Source organism: Geotrypetes seraphini, chromosome 6, assembly GCF_902459505.1.
Source record: "Geotrypetes seraphini chromosome 6, aGeoSer1.1, whole genome shotgun sequence".
NCBI lineage: Eukaryota > Metazoa > Chordata > Amphibia > Gymnophiona > Dermophiidae > Geotrypetes > Geotrypetes seraphini.
Window position 1 is genome coordinate 211,343,371 of NC_047089.1, and position 25,201 is coordinate 211,368,571.

Here is a 25,201-nt window from a genome sequence, read left to right on the forward strand (position 1 = left end):
AAATTTTGTTAGAATACTATTCAACTTTTTATAGAAAGACCCCTGGAAGAAAACTGGTAACATTCCCATTTGGTAACAAACCACAGGTAAAATCATCATTTTAACAGTTTGTACTCTCCCCCACCAAGATAAATGCAAAGGATTCCATTGTTCACATATTTCTGTCACCTTCTGTAAAGCACAGTTACTTACCGTAACAGGTGTTATCCAGGGACAGCAGGCATATATTCTCACATGTGGGTGACGTCATCTACGGAGCCCCGATGCGGAAGCATTTTCAAGCAAACTTGATTGAAGATTTAAATTTGCTCTGCTGCTCCACGCATGCGTGCCTTCCTGCTCCACTAGGGGGTGCATCCCCTCGTGGTCTCCAGTTCACTTAACTAGCAAAGAAGCCAACCTCGGGGAGGTGGGCGGGTTGTGAGAATATATGCCTGCTGTCCCTGGATAACACCTGTTACGTTAAGTAACTGTGCTTTATCCCAGGACAAGCAGGCATGATATTCTCACATGTGGGTGACCTCCAAGCTAATTGAAAAGGGATGGAGGGAAGTTGGCAATTTAAGCAAATAGATTTCGCAAAACCGATTGGCCGAACCGGCCATCGCTCCTGGACAGTGAGTCCAGACAGTAATGGGAGGTGAAAGTATGAACTGAAGACCACGTGGCAGCCTTGCAGATTTCCTCAATAGGTGTGGAACTGAGGAATGCTACGGAGGCTGCCATCGCTCGGACCTTGTGTCCCGTTACTCGACCATGCAGCGCGAGACCAGCCTGAGCGTAGCAAAAGGAGATGCAATCGGCCAACCAGTTGGAGAAGGTGCGTTTGGAAACTGGGTGACCTAACCGGTTTGGGTCGAAGGACAAAAACAGTTGTGGGACTTTCCGGTGTGACTGAGTGCGTTGGAGGTAAAAGGCCAACGCTCTCTTGCAGTCAAGAGTGTGGAGCGCCACTTCTCCGGGGTGAGAGTGGGGCTTGGGAAAAAACACAGGCAAGACAATGGACTGATTGAGATGAAAATCAGACACTACTTTAGGCAAGAACTTTGGATGAGTGCGGAGTACCACCTTGTCATGGTGGAATACAGTGAAGGGTGGGTAAGCTACCAGAGCCTGTAGCTCACTAACCCGCCGAGCGGAAGTGAGCGCAAGCAGGAAAATCACCTTCCAAGTGAGGAATTTTGGATGGCATTTGGCTAGGGGCTCAAATGGAGGTTTCATTAGTTGAGCCAGGACCACGTTAAGGTCCCAAACCACTGGAGGAGGATTGAGAGGAGAGTGGACATTCAGAAGACCCTTCATGAAGCGAGAGCCTAAGGGATGGAGCGAGGGGGCTTTCCCTTCCAGGGGCTGATGAAAAGCCGCAATCGCACTGAGGTGTACTCGAATGGAGTTGGTCTTTAGGCTAGAGTGAGATAATTGAAGTAAATAGTCAAGAACCAGAGGGACGGGGACCGACACCGGGTCCTGGCTGTGAGAGGAGCACCAGGCTGAGAATCTGGTCCACTTTTGGGAGTAGCAGGTTCTCGTCGAGGTCTTTCTAGAGGCCTCCAGTATCTCCTTGACTGATTGAGACACAGGGAGAGAAGTCAGGGGGAAAGAAACCAAGCATTCACATGAAGAGATTGAAGATTGGGATGTAACAGCGAACCCTGACCCTGTGATAGTAGAGAGGGAAACCGAGGCAGAGGTAGTGGATCTCTGACACTGAGTTAAAGTAGAAGGGAAAACCAAGGCTAGCGTGGCCAGTGAGGAGCAATCAGGATCAGGGTGGCTTTCACCTTTTTCAGGTGGACCAGCGTCCGCAGGATCAGATGAAACGGCGGGAACGCATACAGAAACCTTCCCTCCCAGTCGAGGAGGAAGGCGTCGGCCTCGAGTCGGTCCGGGGAGTGTATCCGGGAGCAGAAGAGAGGCAGCTTGTGATTGTGGGGGGATGCAAACAGGCGTCCCCCACTATTTGAGGCGTCCCCCACTTTTCGAACACCTGTCGTAGGGTCTGAGAGTGCAGTGACCACTCGTGTGGCTGGAGTAGGCGGCTGAGTCTGTCCGCCAGGCAGTTTTGTTCTCCTTGTATGTACACCGCTCGAAGGAAGGTGTTGTTGGAGATTGCCCATTTCCAGAGGCGCAGGGCTTCCCGACAAAGGGACCAAGACCCTGTTCCTCCTTGTTTGTTTACATAGTACATTGCTACCTGGTTGTCGGTTCGGATGAGAACCACCCGGTCGTGGAGCAGATGTTGAAACGCTACAGCTGCAAGATAGATGGCCTGAAGCTCTAGCACGTTGATGTGGCAGCGACGGTCCTCTGCTGACCACATCCCTTGGGTGCGTAGGCCGTCCAGATGGGCTCCCCAAGCGTACTCCGACGAGTCCATGGTGAGTACCTTGTTGTGAGGTGGGGCGAGGAAGAGCAAACCTTTGGAAAGATTTGAAGAGTCGGCCCACCAGCGGAGCGATCGTTGCAAGGAAGGAGTCACTGTCACGGGACGGTCGATCGGGTCCCGGTCTTGACGCCATTGAGAGGCCAGGGTCCATTGAGGGATTCTCAGATGGAGGCGGGCGAAGGGTGTGACATGGACGGTGGAGGCCATGTGGCCCAGGAGAGTCATCATCTGTCGAGCTGATACCGAGGTCAGCAGGGAGATCCTTCGACTCAGACTTACTAACGCCTCTAGGCGTGGAGGGGGGAGGAAGGAGCGGAGGCGAACCGTGTCCAGCGTGGCCCCGATGAACTGTAGGGACTGCGAGGGGCATAGCTGGGATTTCGGGAAGTTTATCTCGAACCCCAGACTCTGTAGGTAGATAATAGTCTGTTGGGTCGCTGAGATAACCCCTTCCCTGGACGGGGCTTTGATCAGCCAGTCGTCCAGGTAGGGGAATACCTGAAGGCCCTGGGAGCGTAAGGTAGCTGCGACCACCACGAGGCACTTGGTGAAGACCCGAGGTGATGATGCTAGGCCGAAGGGGAGGACACGGTATTGTAGGTGCCAGTCCCCTACCTGAAAACGCAAGAACTTACGGTGAGCGGGGTGCACTGGGACATGTGTATACGCCTCCTTCAGATCGAGGGAGCAGAGCCAGTTGCCCTCGTCGATCAGGGGGTAGAGGGTCGGTAGGGAAAGCATCCGAAATTTTTCCCGTACCAGGAATTTGTTGAGGCGTCTCAAGTCTAGAATTGGACGTAGGTCTCCCGTTTTTTTCGGTATCAGGAAGTAGCGGGAGTAGCCTTCCCCCATTGGTCGGGGGGAACCTCCTCCACTGCTCCCAGGCGAAGCAGGTCTCGAGCTTCGGAGAGGAGTAGGGGTAGCTGCGTCCGGTTGGGAGGGCAATTCCTTGGAGGGTTGTCTGGAGGGATGGCCCGAAAGTTGAGAGAGTATCCTGATGAGATCACGCCAAGGACCCATGTGTCCGACGTGACTTGTTCCCAGCGCGGGTAGAACGCTTTGAGGCGACCCCCGATGGGCAGGGGGTCTGGGACTATGGCGGAGGGGGCCCGCCCCCTTCCGCGTATCCCGTCAAAAGGACGGGGATGGTTTGTTAGTCGCAGGTGGTTGGGACTTGGGCAGAGCCCGATGGTGGGCTTGCGGGCGCCTGGGTGGAGGCCTCGAGAAGGCAGGAGTGGACTTTTGTGGGTAGCGGCGCGGAGGGGCCCTGAACGGCCTGGATGCGGGTGGTTTTGGCTTTTGCCGGACGAGGGAAGCAAACGAGCGTTCGTGTTCGGAGAGGCGTTTTGTAGCCGCCTCGATAGTGTCATCGAACAGTTCTTTTCCCACGCAGGGGAGGTTAGCCAACCAGTCCTGTAAGTTGGGGTCCATGTCGACCAGGCGCAGCCAAGCTAGTCGGCGCATTGCGATAGCAAAGGCTGCCTCTCTGGAGGAGAGTTCGAAGCCATCGTAGGCCGCGTGGAATAGATGGAGGCGTAGGTTGGAGAGGGACTCTAAAAGCAGACTAAACGCTCCTTGGCGGGGGGCCGGTAGGTCAGTCTCAAAGGCTCTCAGTAGTCCAATGAGGTGTTTGAGGTAGGATGTGAAGGTGAAAGTGTAATTTTGCACCCTAGAGGCCATCATCGCATTTTGATATAGTCTCCTGCCGAACTTGTCCAGTGTTTGGCCTTCTCGGCCTGGGGGGACCGCCGCCGAGACCCAGGAGGGGTGAGCCTTTTTTAAGGAGGATTCTACCAACAGCGACTGGTGGGAAAGCTGTGGTTGTTCAAATCCCGGGAAGGGTACTGTACGGTACTTGGCCTCCATTTTGGAGGGCACGGCTGTGACCATATAGGGGGTCTCCAGGTTCCTGAAGAGAGCCTGTTGGAGTACCGGGTTAGGTGGTAAGCGAAGGGACTCTCTGGGCAGTGATGGCATATCCAGTTCCGCTAGGTACTCTTTAGAGTATCTGGAGTCGGATTGGAGGTCTAAATTCAACGCGTGGCCCATGTCCTGGACAAAGCGAGAGAAAGATGGGCGGGATGTTCCTGAGGCCCCGTCGGTGTCGATGAACGAGACCTCCGTCGAGTGGAGAAGGAAGGGGAGGCTTCCCTCGAGTATCAAGGTTCCTGCTCCGATCCATGCTCCGAGACCGGGGAAGCACTGTGAAAGTGTTCTGGGGTCGTCGATCTTCGGCGTCTCGAGGAGCCCCTCGGAGACGATGCCGGGGTTCGGGGTACCGATCGATGTCGAATCGGTGACCTCAACCCGGACTCCCTCGGTGAAAGCCCGAACCCTCGGATCGGCGCCCCGGTCCGAGGGGGAGTTCGGAGGATGTGTGGGTTGGAGAGTGATAGCTCTGTCACCCTCAGCGGTCCCGTACGAGGTGTAGGCGAACGGCCTCGTAGAGTTGGTGAACCTCGGGCCTTCTTGGAGGTACGGCGGTTCGAGGTTTCTGTCGTTTTAGCACGACGTTTTGCCCCGCGGCGGTCTGCGGAGGGAGAGCATCTCGGGCGCCTCGGCGAGGAGTCCGAGGAGGATGGGATGCGGCGAAGCTTGCGCACTTTTCCCCAAGGTTGCTCGACGCGAGGCTCAGGCTGGTCTGGCACCTGCGGGGTCGAGGTCGAGGCCGGTTGTAACTGGGCCATTGCAGCGGACAGCTCCGACTAGATCATCGCTCGGAGTAGGTCCTGGAAGACGGGCACGGACAGCATCGAAGGCATGTCCACTGCCTCGGTGCACTCCACCGGGGGCAACCTCGTATCAGAGTATTCCCGTGTGGTGGAGGCACGGCCCGAAGGCTTGGAGGGCTTAGCCGGGGCTGTAAGCATGGGGCTTCCGCCATGCGTCACCGGTGTCCCCGAGGCTGGCTTCTTCGATGTTACGGAACCTGAAGAGGGAAGAGGGGACTTACCCGGAGCCGAGGCTTTCTGCTGTCCCGAGGGCTTCGGATTCGGGTCTCGGAGCGATGCCGAGGTATTCGGGGCCGACCTCGAGGCCGAGGTAGAGGGTTGGTCCGGGGCGAAAAGATCCGCCATGCGGGCTTTTCTTCGACTGAGGGCCCGGCTCTGGAAAGTAGCGCACTGGGGGCAGGAGTCGGTTGGATGAGCCGCCCCCAGGCAGAGGATGCACCGGCAATGCGGGTCTGTGATGGAAAGAAGCCGCTCACACCGGGTGCACTTTTTAAAGCCGGTCAAAGGCCGGGATATAGAATCGAAAGTGGCCGCGGCTCGAGTAGCCACGCGGCCACGGGGACCCGGAAGCTTCCGGGTCGGTCAAAAACGAAGCAGGAATCAAGTTGAAAAGTAAAAAATTTGCGCACAGCGACTTAATCGAGAAAAAGCAAGAAAAAATCGCGGTGCTAGAAGGCAGTTGGGGCAGAGCCTGAAAAACACGACTTCTAGGCTCAGCGGAAAATTTTTGAACTGGAGACCACGAGGGGATGCGCCCCCTAGTGGAGCAGGAAGGCACGCATGCGTGGAGCAGCAGAGCAAACTTAAATCTTCAATCAAGTTTGCTTGAAAATGCTTCCGCATCGGGGCTCCGTAGATGACGTCACCCACATGTGAGAATATCATGCCTGCTTGTCCTGGGATAATACACATTTTTCATTTATTTTCATTGTATCGTCCACTGTATTTTTGATCCAAATTCCTAAATATTTTAGACCATCTTCCTTCCACACAAAAGAAAATGCATCAAATAAACCCTTTGTACAATGTACATTAAGTGGAAGAACTTTTGATTTATTCCAATTTATCTTATAACATGAAAACTTTCCAAATTTCGCAATCAATTCAAGCAAACATGGAATGGTTGTTTCTGGATTTTTCAAATAAAGCAAGATATCATCCGCATACGCAGATACTTTATATTCTCGATCTGAACGCAGAATACCCGGTATCTCCTTTACCTGTTGGATAGCTCATAACAAGGGTTCCAAAACAATATCAAAAAGCAAAGGAGATAAGGGACAACCTTGCCTAACCCCCCTCTGCAAATTAAAGTGTTCTGAAAAATTATTATTAATATATAACCTAGCAGCAGGGGAGCTATACAATGTTTGTATTATTTGTATAAATCCTGAACCTATACCAAACCATTCCATTGCTTGATACATGAAGGTCCATTCTACTCGATCAAAGGCCTTCTCTGCATCCAAGGACACAGAGAAAGCCGGATCTTTCATGGATTTTGTTAAATACAGCATATGGAACACCAATCTTGTATTATTAGAAGAATGTCTTTGAGCAACGAATCCTGTTTGATGCATACCTATAATGAAAGGGAGAGCTTTAGCCAAGCATAAAGTTTACCATCTACATTGATTAAAGAAATAGGCCTATAATTTGAAACCAAAGTGGGATCTTTATTTGGCTTTGGTAAAACTATAGTTAAAGATTCTGCCATAGTGCCTGTAATATAACCTTTATTTAGTTGAGTCTGATATAAATTTAATAATAAGGCAATAGGGTATTTTGAAACAATTTATAAAACTCTACCGTATAACCATCCCCACCTGGAGCGGATCCAACTCTAAGGGACTTCAAAGCTGTTTCCAATTCTTTTAATGATATTGGCTCTTCCAAACTTCGTTTTATATGTTCAGGAATTTTAGGTCCCTCTAACAAATTCAAAACTCTAAATCATCTTTTTCTTTATCTAAATAAGTCTCAAAAGAATAAAGAGATTTATAAAACTTTAAAAATTGTTTTAAAATGGGTTCAATTTGAGTATGCGTATCCCCATTTTCATCCTTAATTGCAATTATTTTTGTTTTACTTTTTTTCGCTTTTAGATAATTCGCTAATATTCTTCCCGCCTTATTTGAGTTTCCATAATACAAAGTTTGCTGAGAAAATAAATCTTTCCTTACCAATTTAGATGAAATATCATTGTATTTACCTTTAACTTTTAAAAGATCCCGTTGTGTAGAATATTCCCCTTTTTCTATTAATTTTGATTCTAAAACTTTAATTTCATGCTCTAAATCATAAAATTGTTTCCTGACCTGTTTCTTAAGATGAGCCGAATAAGAGATAATTTGACATCTCATAGTTGCTTTAAAAGCATCCCATAAAATTTCCATGGAGATTTCATCTGTGGTATTAAGTTGGAAGTAATCCTTCTTTTTTAATACAAAATTTTCACAAAATATTGGATCAGCAAGCAATGTATTATCAAATCTCCATATAGATCTACTACAATCTTGATCATCAACTTTAAGTTCAATCCACACCCCACCATGATCTGACAAAATGATTGGATCTATGGCAGCTTGTGTTACCTGATGTACTAATAGATTGGAAACAAAAATATAATCTATTCTTGAGAATGAATTATGAACATGTGAACAGAAAGAAAATTCCTGACCATCAAAATGAAGCACACGCCAAATATCTTTTAAGTCACAGGATTGTACAAAGTTATCTAATCACAATGATTTTATAATTCTTCTGGGATTTTTATCCACCAAAGGATCCATAACAGCATTGAAGTCCCCCGCCACCACTAATTGTTTCTAGTTTTAATAAACATTGCAGAAGACCTGCAGATATGCATACTATACCTACACATTGCCTTCATTCTTGCTCAACTCTATAGCATTACCTTGTCTTTTGAGAACATGGTTTTTGGGTGCTCATCCTGTGTCCTTGACTGCCAAGTTAAGTTAGCCAGAGCTGACAGGCACATTTCCTTCAGATCTGGAAAGGAAAAAATAACCCAGAGATTCAAATTTCTGGTTCAGCTACGTTAACAGAGCAAATCTGTGACAAACAAGAAAGCCATTCATTGTAAACCAATTAAAATCAAGTGTATGATTAAACATACAATAATGAATACCAGTGCACACAGATTCACAAGCCAAAGGGAGAGGGATTAGGACTTACCGTATTTTCACGCATATAACGCGCGCGTTATATGTGTTTTTACAAACTGTGCATACCCTTGCGCGGTATACGCGTGAGCGCGTTGTACAAATTTTTTTTAACATAGTTCCCCCCCCCCCCCCCCCGACGTCCGATTCACCCCCCGCAGGACCGCTCACACGCACCCGCACTCCCACCCCGAAGGACCGCCGACTCCCCGACACGATCGGGGCAAGAGGGAGCTCAAGCCCTCTTGCCCCAGCCAACCTTGGCACCCCCGACACGATCGGGGCAAGAGGGAGCTCAAACCCTCTTGCCCCCCCGACTCCCCGACATTATCGGGGCAAAAAGGAGCCCAAGCCCTCTTGCCCCGCCGATTCCCCAACTCCCCGACAATATCGGGCCAGGAGGGAGCCCAAGTCCTCCTGGCCCTGGCGACCCTCCCCCCACCCCCGCTAGTTGTTCAGGCCAGGAGGGAGCCCAAACCCTCCTGGCCACGGCGATCCCCTAACCCCACCCCGCACTACATTACGGGCAGGAGGGATCCCAGGCTCTCCTGCCCTCGACGCAAACCCCCCTCCCCCCAACGACCGCCCCCCCAAGAACCTCCGACTGCCCCCCCCCAGCCGACCCACAACCCCCCTGGCCGACCCCCACGACACCCCCACCCCCCTTCCCCGTACCTTTCTGTAGTTGGCCGGACAGACGGGAGCCAAACCGGCCTGTCCGGCAGGCAGCCAACGACGGAATGAGGCCGGATTGGCCCATCCGTCCCAAAGCTCCACCTACTGGTGGGGCCTAAGGCGCCTGGGCCAATCAGAATAGGCCCGGGAGCCTTAGGTCCCTCCTGGGGGCGGGGCCTGAGGCACATGGGCCCAACCCGACCATGTGCCTCAGGCCACGCCCCCAGAAGGGACCTAAGGCTCCCGGGCCTATTCTGATTGGCCCAGGCGCCTTAGGCCCCACCAGTAGGCGGAGCTTTGGGACGGATGGGCCAATCCGGCCTCATTCTGTCGTTGGCTGCCTGCCGGACAGGCAAGTTTGGCTCCCGTCTGTCCGGCCAACTACAGAAAGGTACGGGGAAGGGGGGTGGGGGTGTCGTGGGGGTCGGCCAGGGGGGGTCGCGGGTCGGCTGGGGGGGCGGTCGGAGGTTCTTGGGAGGGCGGTCGTTGGGGGGAGGGGGATTTGCATCAAGGGCAGGAGGGCCAGGGATCCCTCCTGCCCGTAATGTAGTGCGGGGTGGGGGTAGGGGGTCGCCGTGGCCAGGAGGATTTGGGCTCCCTCCTGGCCCGAACTACTAGGGGGGGTCGCCAGGGCCAGGAGGACTTGGGCTCCCTCCTGGCCCGATATTGTCGGGGAGTCAGCGGGGCAAGAGGGCTTGGGCTCCCTCTTATCCCGATCGTGTCGGGGGTGCCAAGGTTGGCTGGGGCAAGAGGGCTTGAGCTCCCTCTTGCCCCGATCGTGTCGGGGGTGCCGCGGTTGGCTGGGGCAAGAGGGCTTGAGCTCCCTCTTGCCCCGATCGTGTCGGGGAGTCGGCGCGGCAAGAGGGGAAGCAGCAGGACACCGGTAGGAGCTTCTACATGAATCGGATGTCGGGGGGGGGGGGCATCAGGCTTTCAGGGTGGGGACAGGATTCAAGGGGGAGAGGAGAGTCGGGGCGGGCGAAAGAAGAGTCGGGGTGGCCAGAGGAGAGTCGGGGCGGGTGACTGGAGAGTCGGGCAGCATGCGCGGTATACGGGTGTGCGCGGTATACAAAAATTTCTGTACATAAATTTGTGTTTTCCGCGCGCTATACCCGTGTGCGCGTTTTACACGGGTGCGCGTTATCTACGTGAAAATACGGTATATACTGCCTTTTCTTTGTAGTTTTACAACCACATTCAGAGTAGTTTACATACAAGTACTATTTTTGCCATAAAAGATAACAAATCAACAGGCATTGCCTTTCTATGATCAGCTCGAAACAACAAACATTCAAAACCAAAGGGAATAGCAGGCAGTTTCTGAAATGTGCTGCACATGGCAAGACAATGCTTATCAGAGCCATGAACCAGTAAATCCAGTTTCCTACAAGATAAAGCCTGCTCAAGGAAAGAATTCATCCTTGAGGCTTTCACATACTCACTTGCTTGTTTTCTAAGAAAGTACGTGTTTCCACTGTGATGGCACACATTGCAATGAAAACTGTAGTTTGTCATAAAAGGAAGGCATGATCTAGAAAACAGTAAGAAAGCAAATTGGAAGAAAATAAGAAATGAAAGCATTCTGTTTAAAGAGAATGAAAACTCAAGGTTTCTTTGATGATCACAGAAACATGTTTATCAAGTACTGAACATTAAGGAAGATTTTTTTAATTCTTAGATGGGATTCAGGCCCCCCTCCTGTTGCATTCAACCATTGGAAATGCTTTTCTTTTCAAATGCCAAGTCACTTATTGAAGAATTACATACGTAGTGTCAATCCCAAAGGTGTCTGCTGTGAACCACTTCATGCAAATGCCACACTGCAGCTCAATCTCTCCAAGCTGCCGGCCATTCTCTTCATCCACAGAACCCGCCTGAGTGTCCATAACTTCCAAACTGTCCCCTGTGCCTTCCTGAAAACATTAATACTGTACATTAAAAAAACCCCACTGTACTAATTCAAAACAAACAAACAAACAAAAAAGACACCAGGCAAATAAAGGATAAGCTACATTTTCTAGGAATTTAAAGGCGTTTTATCATTAAAAATTAGACTACACAATATACTCGTATATTTTGTACACCAGGGGTGCCCAATACGTCGATCGCGATCAACAGGTCACTCGGGAAGGCAATGCGAGTCGATCACGGAACCCATCCCGTGTTCCGTGATAGACTCATGTTGCCGTCCAGATTGACCGGCCGATCAGCCTTTCTCTCCCCGAGGTTCCCGACCGGTCATCACTTCATGCAAACCCATTCTCGCTGCGCCTTCCTTGCCCGACTGCCAGAACCCGTCTTCCTCACACGGCTTTGTCCCGGTGCGCTTTTGACCCGACACCCTTGCTTTTCCCCGTAGAAAATCTTTGATAGACTGAGGGATGATGTCACTTCCTTCGGGAGAAGGCGGGAGGGAGGTCTAGGGAAGTCACATCACTGGAAAGCTGAGCACCGGCTGCCCCTGGCGGAATCAAGCCGCCAGACTGGAGAAAGGCAGTCGGGAGCAGGAGGTGCTCTGCCCAAAAATGCAAGAACTGCTGCTGCTCTGGCATCTTGAGCCTGAAAATGGAAAGTTGAGGAGGGGGGGAGGGGGCTACGCATTTTTGTAAGTGCTCTGCTGAAAGGAGACAGGAACGGCTCTCATGGAAGGATTTATAGACTGGCTTTTTCTTTTCCTCGGCCCTGGGCATTCGGAAATTTGGGCCTGCAGAAGCCTTGCGCTAACCAGCTTTCCTCAGGAATTTCTGGGCCAGCCAATCGCTGCCTGGCTGGCCCGGAACTTCCTCTCCCACATCAGAATTGAAGGGGAGCGGAACCCTGGTCAGCGCAAGGCATCTGCAAGGAAAGCTTGGGGTGGTGGTGGCTTGGAGGCCTGTTTCCCGGTAGCAGTGGCAAACCTAGTGGCTTGGGGGAGGGCAGGGAGAAAGAAACAAAGGCGGCAGGCAGGGAGACAGAAAGAAGGAGGGACAGGGAGACAAAGAAAGAAGGGAAACAGAAAGAAAGAGGGAACAGGAAGACAGAAAGAAAGTGGGCATGGAGAGAAAGAGAAAGAAAGAACAGGAGGCAGGGAGAAAAAAGAAGGGGGCAGGGAGAAAGAAAGAAAAAGTTGGAGGGAGAATGAGGTCTGGAGGAGAGAAAGCATATAGGAGGCTGAAAGAAGGGAAGAAATATTGGATGCAGGAGTGGGCTGAAGTCAGAAGAAGTGCAGCCAGAGTGAAGTGAGAAGAAGAAAGTGCAACCAGAGACTCATGAAATCACCAGACAACAAAAGTAGGAAAAATGATTTTATTTTCAATTTAGTGATCAAAATGTGTCCATTTTGAGAATTTATATCTGCAGTCTATATTTTGCACTATGGCTCCCTTTTACTAAATCTCAATAGCGATTTTTAGCGCAGGGAGCCTATGAGCGTCGAGAGCAACGTGGGGCATTCAGCGCAGCTCCCTGCGCTAAAAACTGCTATGTGGTTTAGTAAAAAGGGAGGGGTATATTTGTCTATTTTTGTATGGCTGTTATTGAGGCGACATTGCATAGAGTCATTTGCCTTGACCTCTTTGAAAAAAAACCGGAATATGAATTATAATTAACATTTTCTCTGCCTTTCAGTGTGCTTTGTGGGTTTTTTAAAAATTATTTTATTGTTGGTAGATCATTTTGACTTGGTCATTTTAAAAGTAGCTCGCAAGCCCAAAAAGTGTGGGTACCCCTGTTGTACACCATCAGGAATCTGAATCTGGTGAGATACGAGGGACGTTCAATAATTTATCTACCTCAGTAGGAAAGAGTTTTCAAAAATTTTTTATTTTTCAAACTAGTCTCCTGATAGCTCCATACACTTTTCCTGCAATGACTTTAACCCCTTTGAGAATTCTTCTGTTTGACCTTCAAACCAGGACGTCACAGCTTCCTTAACGTCTTCATCACTTGAAAACTGCTGTCCACGGAGAGATTTCATCAAAACTCAGAACAGGAAATAATCCAAGGGAGCCAGGTCAGGAATGTAGGGTGGATGGTTCAGCTGCTGAAACCCACATTCTTGAATGGCAGCCTGAGATTGTTGTGACATATGCATTGGCACATTGTTGTGAAGTAGCACGCCTGCTGTGAGTTTTCCTCCTTGATTGACTCCTGCAAAGCGATCATTGTGTTGGCGTAACTCTCCCTGGTTATGGTTGTCTTGTGTGGCATCAACTCCAGAAGCAAAAGTCCTTCATCATCTCAGAAGACAGTTGCCATGTCTTTAACTGCAGATTTTTCTGTCTTGAACTTTTGTCGGGTGGGGATGATGACTTGTGCTTCCGCTGCATGGACCAAGGATCTCTGTGATAGACCCAAGTCTCATCTCCAGTCATCAAACAATGAAAAAAAACCACTTGGTCTTCACAGAGCATCTTCAAATTCTCTTGACAGCACTGGAGCCTTGTGACCTTCCGACATAGTGTTGGCATTCTTGGAACGAATCTTGCACATGCCCAACTTTTCATTAATTATTTTCCAAACTGTATCTGCCGAGATGTCCATTTCTTCAGCTATTTGGGAAACCTTAATTCGTCTGTCAGACAAAATTAAATCTTCAACTTTCTTGCACATTTCCGTGGAAGTTGCTTCCACAGGCTGTCCAGTATGAGGGTCATCTTCAATGGACTCTCTACCCCTCTTAAACTACTTGCTCCAAAATCTTACTTTGAAGGATGATGGGGCAGACTCACCATAAACAGCAGTCATGTGTTCATGAATCTCCTTTGGCTTTTTCCCTTCTTATGATAAATTTTTTCAACGAACAATGCTCCAAATCTTGCAATGTATTACTTGATTCACATGAGGTCTCTCCAGACTCACACTGAGCCGCAACTGTGCTGTGCAACCTTGAGATATGTCACAACGTGCTTGCTACTTTCTTTCATACTCAGGCAGATAAGTTATAGAATGCACTTTATAAATCAGGGTAAAAAGGCATTTTAAATTAAATTTAAAATGAATCTGTAAGAGGAAAAAAAAGTAAATATGGCTCAAAAACTTGATTTCCTACTCAAGAAGCCAACTGTTAACTAATATTTGTCAAACTATCTATTCCTTTTGAACTCTACCAAGGACATGGAAAATACTAGCCCTACAATGAAAAAGAGAGAGAGAGAGCGAGAGAGAAAAAATAAGCAAGCATTTTGCAATAGAAATAAAGTTCTAGAAGGGAAGATTAGGTGCTTACCCAGATAATCTTCTTTCCAGTAGATTTGGACTATAGGTTTTATCCCCCTAATCATGGGAAACTTATAAAAGGCATCAAACATTCTTCAGCTCTGCTTCCTTGTATCACTGTACAGTGCTCTTCTCCCTCAGTTAGTACCAAAACAATGGATGACTTCTAAATAGGAGAAACAACAACATAGGGAACTCTCCGACAAAAGTCAATTTTGTTCTGCAGTCAAAACAAGTAATTAATCAAATGGAAACATACCATAACCAAGGTGGAACATAAAAGCCCACCTACTTGAGTGCAACCAGCACTAACATTTATACAGCATTTCTTGCTTCTTATAAGCCTTTTGATAGAGAAAACTATAGTATCACTCTTCATCTCTGTTACATGAACCTTTCTCTACCTCTTGGCTGCGCAAAAACAAGCATCTGGAACTCTACAATATAACTGAGACTATAAGCATGTGTACTCTGATGGGGTGGGCCATTCAGACTACTCTCAGGTTGTGGGGGCTGTGTTGGGAGGGTGTTTTTGGGTCACCTTGGGTTTTGCAACCCCAGCCCTATATGTCATGTCTGTCTGTCCAAGTTAAGATTGTAAGCTCTTCCAAATAGGGACAATCTATTAAATGTCAAAATGTACAGCGCACACATAAAGGAGTAGAGATGTCTAAAGAAGACTGGTGAACTCAAATATATTTCATGAACATCCTTTATTTCTTCAAAAAATAATTCAACGACTCGACATATACATGTTTTGGCCAGAACGGCCTGCCTCAGGAGTCTACAATCATGTTAGTAACAAGAATAATTCATTAACAGAAAGGTAAACAAATTCTAAAAATTCTATTAGTTAAAAATAATCATACACCATTTATAGAGAAAACAAACATTTTGTTAGGGCAGCAAAGAAATAAATACGTCAAGAAAAAGCAAAACTAAAGATAATAAAGATCACCATTGTATACACATAATCATGAAATTTCATTAAAAATATATCATATTAACATATAAAATCATTAAAAAGACACAGACAAATGAATGCTGTTAGAAAAATAACAACAATATAAATCAACCTCTAATCAAAAAAAAATGTTAATAGCCAAGTGGTGGAAATGCCCACTGAAAAACCATTTCATTACAGTGGAGAAAAAGCCTCAACTTTATTTCATATGCAGACGGCAACCCAATGAGTTTTTCAGCTGTTCTTTATTCTGTATTATGGGCAAAAAACTCCACTATTTCTCAAAAATGTAATCTTTCAAAATGAATGCTGTTACAATAAGAGATATTCCTGTCAATACATGTATAAATGTAAAAATAACAATAAAAAAGCGAAACAAGTTCATAGCAAATTCATTGTGAGCATTGTATAAACAAACTCCTAGGCCTCTATAAGAAATGTGTATACAACTATAAATACTAAAGCTAAAGCAGCACCAACATCAAGATACAATGACTCAATGAATCCTAACTAATGTGGAACACACTTATTAAAAAGTTTAATAAAAAATCATCATAATAGAAATATAAAGGTATGTGTTCAAACCTCCGTTTCCAGTACTCTCGCGATATTCGCAGGGGTTCTGCTCCAGGAACATCCGCGAATACTGAAAAACTGCAAATACGGTTTTTAGCAGGGGGAGACAGGAGAGGGCAGCCGGAGAAGCAGGAGAGAGCAGCCGGAGCGCCGGCGAGAAAAGGAAATCACTCGCTGTATGCTCCGACCGCCTCTTCCTGCACTAAAGTCGGGCCTCACCAATCAGTAGCTCCAGACATTGCGAATTTGTACATGGCAAATTTTGAATGTATTTTTCTTGAATCGCATCCTTTTGATGAAAATGTTGTCCTATATAAGAGATATATAGACGATATTTTCATCTTGTGGAGGGGTAGTACAGAAAAGCTTTTAGAGTTTCTTCAATGGTTGAATACATGGGATGAGAATCTGAAATTTAAGATGCAGTATGATGATAAATCAATTCCTTTTCTGGATATTAACCTTTTCCTATCATAATAAATTTTATGTTACTCTGGTTCCAATCATAATGATTTTAGCAAAGTTTTGTATTATTTACTGTTATCATTTACGGCTATTGTAAACATAATGTAAATAAATCATAAGTCTGTAAATTCAAATATTTTGTGTTCCTGGCTCTTTATTAGTCCATACAGACTGTTTATCCACAGGACACATGATAGGAAAAGGTTAAGATATATAAAACCAGACACAGTTTAAAGTCCTCGATTTATAGGAAGGACACAGATAGGCATACTTAACTCCACTATACAAGTTTCCATAATAAAGGTCTGAAGAAGAATCTTCCGTATGCTCAATTCTTGAGATTAAGAAGATTATGTACTGATATGGATGACTTTGATCGACAAGCACCATTTATGATTAAAAAAAAATTTTGTCAAGAGGATACCCAGAGGGGGGCGTGGCTTGGTAGCAAATGCAAATGGTCAGGTAAATAAAGAGCACTAACAAACATTTTAAAGTGAAATAAATTAGGAGAAAGTTAATTTTTGTTTTTTAAAACAGTGTGATATTATTCAAAAAATGGCTTCGGGGAAGCAGGCAAAGGCTGATTCAGCATTTACAATGGCAGGGAGTGTAAAAAGATCCAAACCGGAACCAGCAACTCCGAAGTCTCCATTGCCAAAAGAAAGTAATGATGATGAAATATTGATGAAATATTGAAAGAGCTTCGTGAAATTAAGGAGATTGTTTTAATAATAATAATAACTTTATTTTTGTATACCGCAATACCACAAAACAGTTCAGAGCGGTTTACAGGTTAAGAGACTGTACATTTACAGCGAAGTTACAGTATATCCGAAAACAGTTCAGATCAAATTATGCAATGCAGGTGCAGAGAATAATTAACAATTATATGGTATAAACCAGTGAACAATTACAAAATGATCCAATAATTGTTGCATGGGGGGTGCAACCGGGAAGGGGAAGGGTAGGGAGGGAGGTGAGGTTGGGATTATTAGTTTGGTAGGGGGGCGGGGGTTAGAGGAATTTATCAAAGAGGTATGTTTTGAGAGATTTCCTGAAGGATTGATAAGTTGGGGCAAGAGAGATGAGAGTGGACAAGCAGTCATTCCATTTGCCAGCTTGGAAAGAGAGGGTCTTGTCGAAGAATCTTTTGTAGATGCATCCTTTTGGGGAGGGGTAGGCAAACAGGTGGGTATTGCGTGTACGGTTAGAGCCTGGGAAGGCGAAGTGGCGTGACAGATATATCGGGGCTGAGCCAGTTAGGGTTTTGAAGCAGAGGCAGGCGAATTTGAAGATGATCCTTGCTTCGAACAGTAGCCAGTGAAGTTTTCTATAAAAAGGGCTGATATGGTCTGACTTTTTGAGCCCGTAGATGAGGCGGACGGCGGTGTTCTGGATAAGTCGTAGTCGTTTAATGGTTTTCTTGTAGGAGCCCAGATAAATGATGTTGCAGTAATCCAGGGAATTTAGGATTAGGGATTGGACCAGCAAACTGAAGGTGGGGAAATCAAAGTAATGTTTGATGGAACGGAGTTTCCAAAGGGTGGAAAAGCATTTTTTGACCTGGGTATTAGTGTGATCTTCTTAAGTGAGGCATCGGTCCAAGATGACTCCGAGGATTTTTATAGTGGAGTTGATTGGATACGTTAAACCATTAAGTTGCAGGGTGGTGGACGATAGTTTGTGGTTGGGACTTGCAAGGAAGAACTTAGTTTTTTCTGGGTTAAGTTTCAGTTTGAAGCGTGTGGTCCAGTTTTCTACCATGGTGAGGACAGTTGAGATGTATTGTTCTGTCTCATGTGACAGTGAGGTGATGGGTATGATGATTGTAATGTCATCTGCGTAAATATAGGATTTCAGGTTACGGTTCGATAACATGTGTCCCAGTGATGCCATGTAGATATTGAATAGTGACGGAGATAGGGGGAAGCCTTGGGGGACTCCGCAGGGGTTGCTCCATGTATGGGAGAAGGTTCCGTCATTATGGACTTGGTAGGTTCGGTTTTTTAGGAAGCCTGTGAGCCAGGTTAGTACTTGTCCGGAAATGCCAATGGAGTCGAGGCAACTAATCAGAATGTCATGGTCTACTAGGTCGAAGGCACTGCTGAGGTCAAACTGGAGTAACAGTGCGCTGTTTCCCAGTGAGAATAGTTGGAGGAGGTGATTGGTTATTGAGGCTAGAACGGTTTCCGTACTGTAATTAGTGCGGAATCCAGACTGGGAGTCGTGCAGGATGTTAAATTTCTCTAGGTATGACGTGAGATTGTAATTGACGAGTCCTTCCATGATTTTTAGGAAGAGAGGAATATTGGCGATGGGTCTGTAGTTGGAGGTTACAGAGGGAGATTCTTTGGGGTTTTTGATTATTGGAGATACGAGGATGTGTCCAAGTTCCAGTGGGAAGTGGCCGGTTGACATGCACAGGGTGATCCAATTGAAGAGTTCCGCTTTGAAGGGGAGGGGGCAGTTTTCATGATGGATGGAGGGCAGTTATCTAGTAGACAGTTGGATTTGGAATATTTTGAGTATAGCTTGAGAAATAGGTTCCAGTCTGGGTTTTTGAAGTGAGACCAGGTCATGTCAGCCGGTGAGCCATCATTTTCTAGAGAGGGTGGATGGATATATGGGTAAGTGCTAGTTGTTGTGAGCATTGTTTTCAAGTTGAGAATTTTGTTGGCGAAGTAGTCCGCTAGGTTTGTTGGGGAGGGTGGTAGATCGGTGGGGGAGCTTTTATGTGGGACGGTGTCAAATAAGGAGTTAACTAGTCTGAAGAGTTTATTGGTGTTTAGGGATGGGGTGTTGATAAATTGGGAGTAGTGCTTGTGGCGCTTTTCTTTGATCATTTTTTTGTATTCTGTAACTTTAATTCACCATGAGTGTCTGTCAGTGTTTGTGCCTGATTTGCACCAGGTTCTTTCCAGTTTGCGTACTTCACGTTTGAGGGCAAGTAGATCTGCATCAAATCATTTGGCAGAGGAGCGGTGTTTTGTCTTGCAAAGTTTCAGTGGAGCAATGTCGTTTAGGGTCTTATTGCTGAAATTGTTCCAGTCTGAGATGAAATTAGGGTCAGGATCTGGGATGGATGTTGGGTTGTAGTGGGACCAGAATTCTTCTGGGTTAAGTAGGCCTCTAGACCATTTTGTTTTTTCTTTGTGGATGGTTCTTGGTTGTTTTTTGGTTTGTTTTTTAAGCCAGTGTAATTTGAAATTGCAACGGAGGTGGTCAGACCAGGGGGTGGTGGACCAGTTTACTTCTTTGAGGGAAATGCTGGGGGTTGAAGGGGTATTGGGGAGGAAAGAGATCAGATCTAGGTGATGGCCTTTGTCATGAGTTTTTGTAGGGGGTGGTTTAGAGAAACCTAGGGATGTTAGGAAGGAGAGGAGGTCGGCCACGTTGGAATTCTCTTCCTGTTCAAGGTGTAGATTGACATCGTCTGCGAGAAGATTGTGAGTGCCCGAGACGGAATTTGTGAGGAGGTATTCGTAGAAATCTTCTTTAGCTTGGTTCCATTTGCTAGGGGGGTGTAGAATAGAGTAACAGTTAGGTTGTCTTTACAGTCAGCTTTGGAGATTTTGCAGGAGAGGATTTCCAGGGCGTTGGTCAATTTAGAATCGAGGATTTGGAACTGGAAGTGGTCGCGGAGGATTATTGCTAGGCCGCCTCCTCTTCTAAAGTTTCTTGATAATGGAATGATTTTGTAGTTTAGAGGGAGTAGGTCTCTGATGATGGTGTCCTGGTCGGAGATTGGCCATGTTTTGGTGAGGAGTAGGATGTCGAGGTGGGTTTCTTCTAGCCAATCCTTGATCAGTTGGGCTTTGTTTCTAGCCGAGCAGATGTTCAGATAGGCACCCGAAATTGTTAGGTGTTCCGGGGGAGTGATGGACTGTGTACTTGGTAGATTTTTTAGGAGCCTGTTTCTTTTTTGTGTTGGTCTAGGTCTAGAAGAGTGTCAGGTGGAGTTGATTACGGTGATCGGAAATGGGCCTGATTCCTTGTAGTCGTGGAAGGTATTGGAGGGGAGAAGTGGTTTATCTGGTTTGATGGTTCTGTTCCAGGTGAGGTAGGTGGGGATGGGTTCAAATAGCACAGTTACTTACCGTAACAGGTGTTATCCAGGGACAGCAGGCATATATTCTCACATGTGGGTGACGTCATCTACGGAGCCCCAGCGCGGACAGCTTTTCAAGCAAACTTGATTGAAGTTTCAAGTTTGCTATGCTGCACCACGCATGTGCATGCCTTCTTGCCCACTAGAGGGCGCATCCCCACCTCGTGGTCCTCAGTTCCATAACCAGCAAAGAAGCCATCCCCGGGGAGGAGGGCGGGTTGTGAGAATATATGCCTGCTGTCCCTGGATAACACCTGTTACGGTAAGTAACTGTGCTTTATCCCAGGACAAGCAGGCATGATATTCTCACATGTGGGTGACCTCCAAGCCAACCAAAAAAGGGCAGGTGGGAGGATGGCAATTTAGGAAAACAGATTTCGCAAAACTGACTGGCCAAACCGGCCGTCACTCCTGGATAACGTATCCAGACAGTAGTGGGAGGTGAAAGTATGAACCGAAGACCAAGTGGCAGCCTTGCAGATATCCTCCACCGGAGTAGACCAGAGGAACGCCACAGAAGCTGCCATCGCTTGGACCTTATGTCCCGTTACCCGACCGTGAAGCGCGAGACCAGTCTGAGCGTAGCAAAAAGAAATACAAGCAGCCAACCAGTTGGACAAGGTGCGCTTGGAAACAGGACGTCCCAACCGATTAGGATCAAAGGACAAAAACAATTGAGGAACCTTCCGATGAGACTTGGTGCGTTGAAGATAAAAAGCCAACGCCCTCTTACAGTCAAGCGTGTGAAGCGCCGCCTCCCCCGGATGAGCATGGGGCTTCGGAAAAAACACCGGAAGAACAATTGACTGATTGAGGTGGAAATCAGACACAACCTTAGGCAAAAATTTAGGATGGGTGCGAAGAACCACCTTGTCATGATGGAACACAGTAAAGGGCGGGTCCGCAACCAAAGCCTTCAGCTCACTAATCTGACGAGCAGACGTGAGCGCAAGTAAAAAGATCACCTTCCAAGTGAGAAACTTAAGAAGAGACTTGTCAATAGGCTCAAAAGGAGGTTTCATCAGCTGAGCCAAGACCACATTAAGATCCCAAACCACAGGAGGAGGTTTCAGAGGAGGATTAACATTCACTAAACCTCTCATGAAACGAACCACCAGAGGATGAAGAGAGAGAGAACGTCCCTCGAGATGCCGATGGAAAGCAGCAATAGCACTGAGATGCACCCGAATGGAAGTCGTCTTTAGCCCAGACTTGGACAAATGCAACAAATATTCCAGCACCAAGGACACCGGAACCGAACTCGGATCCAGATGGTGCGAGGAACACCAGGATGAAAATCTGGTCCACTTCTGGGAATAACAAAGCCGAGTCGAGACCTTGCGCGAGGCTTCCAACACCTCCCTGACCGACTGAGAAACAGAAACCGAAGTCAGGGGGAAAGAAACCAAGCCGTCAGATGTAATGACTGAAGATTGGGATGCAACAGTGAACCCCGACTCTGAGGCAGCAGAGAGGGAAAAACAGGCAGAAGTAGAGGCTCCCTGGCACTGAGTTGAAGGAGCAGGGAGAACCAGTGCTGACGAGGCCAACGAGGTGCAATGAGAATCATAGTGGCTCTGGACGCCTTGAGATGAACCAACGTTCTCAAGATCAGAGGGAAAGGAGGAAACGCATAAAGGAACCTCCCTCCCCAGTCGAGAAGAAAGGCGTCGGCCTCGAGACGGTCCGGGGAGTACATCCGAGAACAATAGAGGGGCAGTTTGCGAGTCTCCGGGGAGGCAAACAGATCCACCTGAGGAGTCCCCCAGCGGTCGAAGACCTCGCGGAGAACTCGGGAGTTTAGCGCCCACTCGTGCGGCTGGAGAAGACGACTGAGTTTGTCGGCCAAACAATTCTTCTCTCCCTGAATGTAAACCGCCCGCAGGAAGATGTTCTGGGAGACCGCCCATTCCCAAAGGCCCAGGGCTTCCCGGCACAGGGACCAAGAGCCCGTTCCTCCTTGCTTGTTCACATAATACATGGTCACCTGGTTGTCCGTCTGCACAAGGACCACCTGATCGCGCAGCAGGTGGCAGAACGCTCGAGCCGCCAGAAAAATGGCACGAAGTTCTAAAACATTGATGTGACAACTCCGGTCCTCTGCCGACCATAGACCCTGAGTCTGCAGACCGTCCAGATGAGCTCCCCACGTGTACTCCGAAGAGTCCGTGGTCAGGACCTTGCGAAGCGGAGGAACGAGAAAGAGCAAACCCCCAGAAAGATTGGACGAGTTGGTCCACCAAAGGAGTGAGCGTCTCAAAGAAGGAGTCACAGTGATAGGGGAGGAGACAGGGTCCCGATCCTGACGCCACTGGGAGGCCAAGGTCCACTGAGGAAGCCTCAGATGCAAACGGGCGAACGGAGTGACATGGACTGTCGACGCCATGTGGCCCAGCAGAACCATCATGCGCTGCGCCGAAACTGAGGGCAGCAACGAAACCTGGCAACTCAAGCGAAGCAGGACCTCCAACCGCGGCGGGGGGAGGAACGAACGAAGGCGAACCGTGTCCAGCACGGCCCCGATAAACTGAAGGGATTGAGTCGGGCACAACTGAGACTTGGGGAAGTTTACTTCGAACCCCAGACGTTGAAGGAAGATGATAGTCTGTCGGGTCGCTGTAATAACCCCTTCCTTGGAGGACACCTTGATCAGCCAATCGTCCAGGTAGGGAAACACCTGCAGCCCCTGAGATCTCAGGGCTGCCGCAACCACCACCATACACTTCATGAAGACTCGAGGGGACGAAGCCAGTCCAAAGGGGAGGACCCGATACTGGAGGTGCAACTCCCCCACCTGGAACTTGAGGAACTTGTGGAAGGCGGGATGCACCGGAACATGAGTATATGCTTCCTTCAGGTCCAGGGAGCACATCCAGTCCCCCGAGTCTAACAGAGGGTACAGGACTGGAAGGGACAACATACGAAACTTCTCCCGGACAAGGAACTTGTTGAGCCCCCGGAGGTCCAGAATGGGGCGTAAGTCCCCTGTCTTCTTCGGGACCAAAAAGTAACGGGAGTAAAACCCCCGTCCCCTTTGGTTCGGGGGCACAGGCTCCACCGCCCGAAGGCTCAACAAGGCCCTGGCTTCCGACAGGAGAAGAGGAAGCTGGGCTCGACAGCCAAGAGAAGCCCCCGGCGGACGTTCTGGCGGCATGGCTAAGAAGTTTAATGAGTAACCCTCGGAGATGATCCAGAGCACCCAAGCGTCCGACGTGATCTCGGCCCAGGCTGGAAGAAAGGCCTGCAATCGGCCCCCGATAGGAAGGGGGTCCTTTGACAGTGCGGAGGGGGCCCGCCCCCAACCGTGCATCACGTCAAAAAGACGGAGCCGGTTTAGACGCCCCTTGCGCCTGAGGCTTTGGTTGGGACGCTCTGCCCTGCTGAGGGGGACGCCGGGGCGGAGGCCTCGAGAAAGCCGGCGTCGACTTCTGCGGGTATCGCTGCGGAGGAGGTCTAAACGGCTTCTGCGGCGGGGTTTAGGACGGACCAATGAGGCGATAGAGCGCTCATGTTCAGACAAGCATTTGGTCGCCGCCTCCAAGGACTCGTCGAACAACTCGGAGCCAACACATGGAAGATTGGCCAGACGTTCTTGCAAGTTCGGGTCCATATCCAGGGTCCGAAGCCATGCGAGACGGCGCATCGCCACCGCAAAGGCGGAAACACGCGAGGCCAACTCAAACGCATCGTAAACTGCGTGAAAAAGATAGAGACGCAGCTGAGACAAGTTGGCCATAAAGGTACCAAAATCCCCCTTATGGGAATCTGGCATGACCCCATAATACCTGGGCAACGCCTTCACCATCTGCCTTAAATAGGATGAGAAGGTGAATGCGTAATTAAGGACCCTGGCCGCCATCATGGAATTTGAATAGAGGCGACGACCAAACTTGTCCAGGGTCCGTCCCTCCCGCCCGGGGGGGGACCGCCGCCGAGACCCTAGAAGGTTGGGACTTCTTCAACGCCGACTCCACCAGCAACGACTGGTGGGACAGCTGCGCTTTATCGAAGCCCTTGCAAGGGACTGTGCGGTACTTCGACTCCATCTTTGATGGAACCGCTGTAACTGTAAGAGGGGAGTCCAAGTTCCTCAGGAAGGTCTGGTGGAGAACCTTGTTGAGAGGCAGCCGAGGAGACTCCCTGGGGGGAGAGGGCAAATCCTGCTCCTCCAAAAATTCTTTTATGTATTGTGACCCAGACGCCAGATCAAGGTCCAAAGCCCTCCCCATATCAAGCACAAATCTCGAAAAGGAGGAGGGCTTCGAAGGGGGAGAGGGAGACCGAGAAGCCCTCGTCGCCAAGAAAGAGGGGGAGGCCTCACGGGAATAACGAGGTTCCTTACCCGTGCCAGACCCCGAGCCCCAAGAAGCCGCACCAAGCGACCTCGACGGGGTCGGGGACCGCCCTTGCACCGAGGAACCCTTGCGGGAAGTCCCCGGGGTATGGGGCACCGATGCACGCCCCCTCCGTCTCGGCGAGGAGTCCCTCGAGTACTCAACCTCGGAGGAACGGAGTAGCCTCGGATTATCGAGGCGGAGCTTGGAGACCCGTAGGGTCTCTGCCCCGGTCGGCGAGGAGCGACCGCGTCGTCGAGGAGAGACCCGTTGACGTTTGGGCTTCCTCGACCGACGCTTCGCCCGAGGCCGACCCAAGGGCGAGTAACCCCGGGAGGACCTCGACGAGGACGAAGAGGAAGAGATTCTCCGAACCCTCCGCACCTTGTCCCGAGGCCGCACGCTCTGCTCAGGCTGGTCGACCGAGGTCGAGGACATGGTCGGGCCCGAGGCCGAAGCCCCCCCGGGGGCCGAAGTCGAGGGTACCAAGACCGAGGCAGCCGACGTCGGGGCAGCCGAGGGCGGCAGGAGGTGCGCGAGGGCACCGGACAGCTCCGAGGTAATGAGCGCACGGAGC

The 25,201-nt window shown here is 48.9% G+C and overlaps 1 protein-coding gene across 4 annotated transcripts in view; it reads right to left on the reverse strand.

Moving 5' to 3' along the window:
- The window catches only part of ASH2L (ASH2 like, histone lysine methyltransferase complex subunit), an 83,116-nt gene that overhangs the window by 46,240 nt on the left and 11,675 nt on the right, over window positions 1–25,201 (reverse strand). For 3 of the 4 annotated variants that reach the window (XM_033947910.1, XM_033947909.1, XM_033947912.1), the window contains exons 3-5: window positions 10,746–10,891; window positions 10,421–10,509; window positions 8,036–8,130 (exon numbers count right to left, since the gene is read on the reverse strand). In XM_033947910.1, the coding sequence (XP_033803801.1) occupies window positions 8,036–8,130; window positions 10,421–10,509; window positions 10,746–10,891 (330 nt within the window). Of the gene's footprint in view, window positions 1–8,035; window positions 8,131–10,420; window positions 10,510–10,745; window positions 10,892–14,184; window positions 14,341–25,201 lie in introns of all 4 variants that reach the window. The other variant, XM_033947911.1, reaches the window with a different exon arrangement.